The 4,777-nt window shown below is 38.2% G+C and overlaps 1 protein-coding gene across 1 annotated transcript; it reads right to left on the reverse strand.

The window, feature by feature from the left end:
• Window positions 1-2,427: 2,427 nt before the first annotated feature.
• LOC141197971 (forkhead box protein I1c-like) lies at window positions 2,428-4,577 on the reverse strand. The gene is made up of 3 exons (XM_073662928.1): window positions 4,571-4,577; window positions 3,419-3,919; window positions 2,428-2,981 (listed from the first exon to the last, which is right to left on the reverse strand). Exons 1-3 carry the CDS (start codon window positions 4,575-4,577, stop codon window positions 2,500-2,502), a joined length of 990 nt encoding a protein of 329 aa, XP_073519029.1. The 3' UTR covers window positions 2,428-2,499.
• Between the last annotated feature and the right edge of the window lie 200 nt (window positions 4,578-4,777).

Here is a 4,777-nt window from a genome sequence, read left to right on the forward strand (position 1 = left end):
CCTGCATGGGGCATTATAGGGGGGTGACATCCTGCATGGGGCATTATAAGGGGGGGTGACATCCTGCATGAGGCATTATAAGGGGGGTGACATCCTGCATGGGGCATTATAAGGTAGGGGGTGTGTGACACGATGCATGGAGCATTATAAGGGAGGGGGGGTGACATCCTGCATGGGGCATTATAAGGGGGGGTGAAATCCTGCATGGGGCATTATAAGGTAGGGGGTGTGTGACACCCTGCATGGAGCATTATAAGGGAGGGGTGGTGACATCCTGCATGGGGCATTATAAGGGGGGGGTGTGACATCCTGCATGGGGCATTATAAGGGAGGAGGGGGTGTATGACATCCTGCATGGGGCATTATAAGGGGGGGTGACATCCAACATGGGGCATTATATGGGGGGGAACAGCCTGCATGGGACATTATGTGGGGGGAACAGCCTGCATGGGGCATTATGTGGGGGGGAACAGCCTGCATGAGGCATTGTGTGGGGAACAGCCTGCATGGAGCGTTATATGGGGGCCAGTATTCTGTATGGAGCGTTATATGGGGGCCAATATTCTGTATGGAGCGTTATATGGGGGCCAGTATTCTGTATGGAGCGTTATATGGGGGCCAGTATCCTGTATGGAGCATTATATGGGGGCCAGTATTCTGTATGGAGCATTTTATGGGGGCCAGTATTCTGTATGGTGCATTATATGGGGGCCAATATTCTGTATGGAGCATTATATGGTGGCCAGTATCCTGTATGGAGTGTTATATGGGGGCCAGTATCCTGTATGGAGCGTTATATGGGTGCCAGTATTCTGTATGGAGCGTTATATGGGAGCCAGTATCCTGCATGGAGCGTTATATGGGAGCCAGTATTCTGTATGGAGCGTTATATGGGGGCCAGTATTCTGTATGGAGCATTATATGGGGACCAGTATCCTGTATGGGGCATTTTATGGGGGCCAGTATACTATGTGGAGCGATTCGCCGGTTTCTGAGCTATTGTGGAATTTACAATAGATATCACTCATGTAATGTAAGAAGTGAAATCTTTGCATTGTACTATATATATATTTCTCTTCGGTATCTGTGACCCTGGCTTGCCCCTCCTTAGTTTTGATCCTGGATACGCCCATGACCCGCACCACATGTTTTGCTGTCTTTCAGCCACTAAACATGCGGGGATTTCATGCCAATTACGGTAATGCCATAGCTATATTGGCTGCTGGCATTACTGTGATTGGCCGGCCTATATAAGACCCGGTGACATGATGATCGCCACACTGTACCCTGGAAACAGAGTGGGGAGAGTTGCTGCAGAAGGCAAAGTTAGCATTACAGGCCTTGCTGCAGAAACCTAAAACCAACAGTCCTTATCAAGGCTACATCTATTCTACTCAATACCACTGTTAGCAGTATGATTTAGTGTAGGGATAGCTGTTGGGGAAGGGGTAGTAGTGAATTACAGGCCTTGCTGTAGAAAACAAAAAACAAAACTAGCCACGTTCAGCTATGGAAATTTTTGTTCTAATTGTACGACTATGGCTTTCTGGTATATCTCCATTTTACTAGCCCTCTACGACTCAAGAAGGAGAGATAAAAAGTTCTCCTTGTAATGTGGGTAGAGAAGGGTGAACAACTAGTAACCATTGCTGGCCAAAATACATATAACGCCAGGGTCACAGGAAAGGCAACGGGATATAGTGTCAGCCGTGGGTGCCAGACTCGCAACAGGAAAGACTTCTATTCCTCGAGAGGTGGAGTTTCTGCTGTTTTTGCATGTCAGGAGCTCTTCCAATGTGACATGGCATCCACAATCTATTTCAGCCAACATTGATCTTCAGAAATTTGAAAACAGACAATTCATAAACTTTTTTTATTCATTTAATTAAATTAAAATAAGTTTGAAAAATTATACAAATATGGGAGCCCTTGGTGTAATGTGATATGAAATAGATGGATAGATATGAGATATATAGATATTAAATACATAGATATGTGATAGAATAGATAGATATGAAGTATATAGATATGAGATAATTAGATATGAAATAAATAGATATGAAATACGATTGTATGAAACAAATAAATATATTTCCCACTATAGATAGAAATGATATATATATATAAAGAGCGAGAGGTTAGATACATATAATATAGGTTATAGAGAGAGTGGTACATAGCTACAAGATAAATAGATCGCAAAAAATATAAAAATCCCTTCAACTGGAACCCTTTTTCTTATTTTCACTAAACCCCTTTTGTTTTCGATTCTTTTTCAATCGCAATCAGTAAGAAAGTTGAATTCAAAACTAGTTTTTTTTTATATGATTTATTGAAAAACTCATACAGTCTATTGGATAATATATATATAAAGATATCAAAACTCATAAATAAAAACAGTAAATAAGTTTCCCCTTCTCTCAAATATATCCAATGTGTGATGTATCAAACCACTATACACAAGGCAGATAACTCTACTCTCTCATTTACGGTTAGTGCTTAAAAAAAAGGTTGGGAGCTGGTGAAAGAATTGTAATATGGGCCTCTGTTAAGGTGAAGTGTGTCCTGTAAATCTGCAGATGGTTCCATCATGGAGCCTGAGGTGGAACTGCTGAATCCAGTGATGTTTCTTTGGGAAAGTTCATTGACCAACCTCAGAGACATCGGCCTGTTCGATGAGCTGGAGTCCAAGGAGGAGGTCATACTGCTGAAAAAGTTATTCAAACAGGGAGCAGAGGTTCTTCCTGGCGGAGATGCGCTCTTCAGAACTTTTGAGGAGGCTTCCACCACTGGGGATGATGGAGTCATCATAGATGGCGTATCACCACCTTTCCTCTCTCCAGCTAGGCAACCTTCTTCACTCTTAACCGTAACAGAATCAGTGGTGTTGGATTCTGATCTGCGCTTTTTTGTTTGTCGAAATTTTCCGTTGTCAAACATCTTCTTGCAGTTAGGATCCAGAGTCCAGTAATTACCTTTGCCTAAACATTGTAAAAAAATGAATATTATTGTAATATAATGAAATATAAACATATACATTATAATATAGCAAATCTAAAGTACAAATTATTTAAAAAAAATCTATGAAAATTAAATGATTTTTACTGATACAGTAAATAGAACAGTTGAAAAAATTTATGGGAAAATTCTAGTCATTCAACCAGTCTAAAGTTTTTAAAAACATTCTGAAGATTTATTTTATTAAAAATAATTCTTATTTGAGGTTGAATCTAAAAGTCAATACACTTCTAAAAAAAAAAAATTCTAACAAAAAAAAAAAAACTTACAGTAGAATTTTCTGATAACTGTGTATTTTTGTTTGTAAAATACAAAACCAAGGGCAACTCATTGGCAAATACTAATACTATTGCGACTAAAAATATATAATTAATTAGAATGAATGTAGTTATATAATTACCTGGGTCATTCTCATCTCTTGGCACTTTCTTAAAGCAGTCATTCAAAGACAAGTTGTGTCGAATTGAATTTTGCCATCCTGCTTTGCTCTTCTTATAAAATGTAAAATAGTCCTCCACATACTGGTATATTTGGCTCAGGGTCAGCTTCTTTCCCGGAGCATTTTGTATGGCCATTGCAATAAGTGCTGAGTAGGAATATTGAGGCCTTACAAGCTTCATAAGTTCCTCCTGAGAAGCTATGGAAAACCAACCATGATCTGCACCACTGAAACCAGACGAATTTGTCAAGAATCCATTAGAAGGCAGCATATGCAAGTTTGGGTTATTTCCATAAGGATATCCAGGCCTATTAAGACCTAAATAAGAGTTGGTCGATGGTGAATTGTCTCCAATTCCATAGTTGGCCACCCTTGGCATTGAATGAAAGTTCTGCTGGGGGTACATGGTGACGTTTTCACCATATACTGCCATCTGATGAAGGTTTGTAGATCTCTGATGAGCTGGAAGATGAAAAGAGTTCATACTCTTATTCGGCAGGTTCACACAAAGTCCTTCTGAGAACAGGTGCTGAACGGATTTGGAGTGCTGTCTTTATACTTCTCTGGAGTAGTGATCCTCCCTGCCCGAGGCCACTGATTGGTTTGTTTTACATATTCGTTTTTTTTTTTTTTTTTTTTCAACAACCAGTTAGATGTCTTAGTTGAAAGACAGGGGTGTGTAAAGTGAAGGGCTAATCACCAAAGAGGCACCAGAGAGAACAATCTGTCTTTTTTTTTCCATTCATTGTCCTATTGATCTTTCTGTACCTGCATTTCAAGACTTTTTTTTTCCTAACTTGAATTAAAACTGTGAACTGAAAGTAGAAAAAAAAATCTTCACATTGAAAAAGTCAAGTTCCTTGAGAATCTCAAATACTTATTACCTTTTACATAACAGATGTAGAAAAAAATAACAACAAAACATTGTTCAGTTAAGAAGCTAGACTTCTAGAAATTCCTTCAAAATAATGATTATTCTATTAACTGGCAAGAACAATTAATTATTATTTTTGTGTCTTTTTTAAAAGCATAATTTATTCGGAGAAATTATTAAGTAAAATAAATTTATAATAAGAATAGCATTGTATGTATCATTGTGAGTTCATGTATTACCGGTCATCGTTTCAGTTCACTTGAAATTAGCTTTGTTTCACATTTGGATCTACCATAAAACACTTTAACAGTTTAAATGAAAATATAATAATGCATTTTTTAATAAAAAAAATCTAAATTCAAGCCACACAAGATGCAAAATTAATAAATATCTACTCTATGAAATTCACAATCTTACTTTGATCCAATAAAAGCTGCTTTATACAT

This window comes from Phyllobates terribilis, unplaced genomic scaffold, assembly GCF_046119375.1.
Source record: "Phyllobates terribilis strain yellow unplaced genomic scaffold, ASM4611937v1 Scaffold_1__5_contigs__length_1240528914, whole genome shotgun sequence".
NCBI classification, from domain to species: Eukaryota; Metazoa; Chordata; class Amphibia; order Anura; family Dendrobatidae; genus Phyllobates; species Phyllobates terribilis.

Bases quoted from the DNA above. Each gene is read 5' to 3' on its own strand.
- LOC141197971 (XM_073662928.1), bottom strand. The intron at 2,982-3,418 runs GTAATTATATAA...TACAATGTTTAG, and splicing joins AAGAGATGAGAATGACCCAG to GCAAAGGTAATTACTGGACT.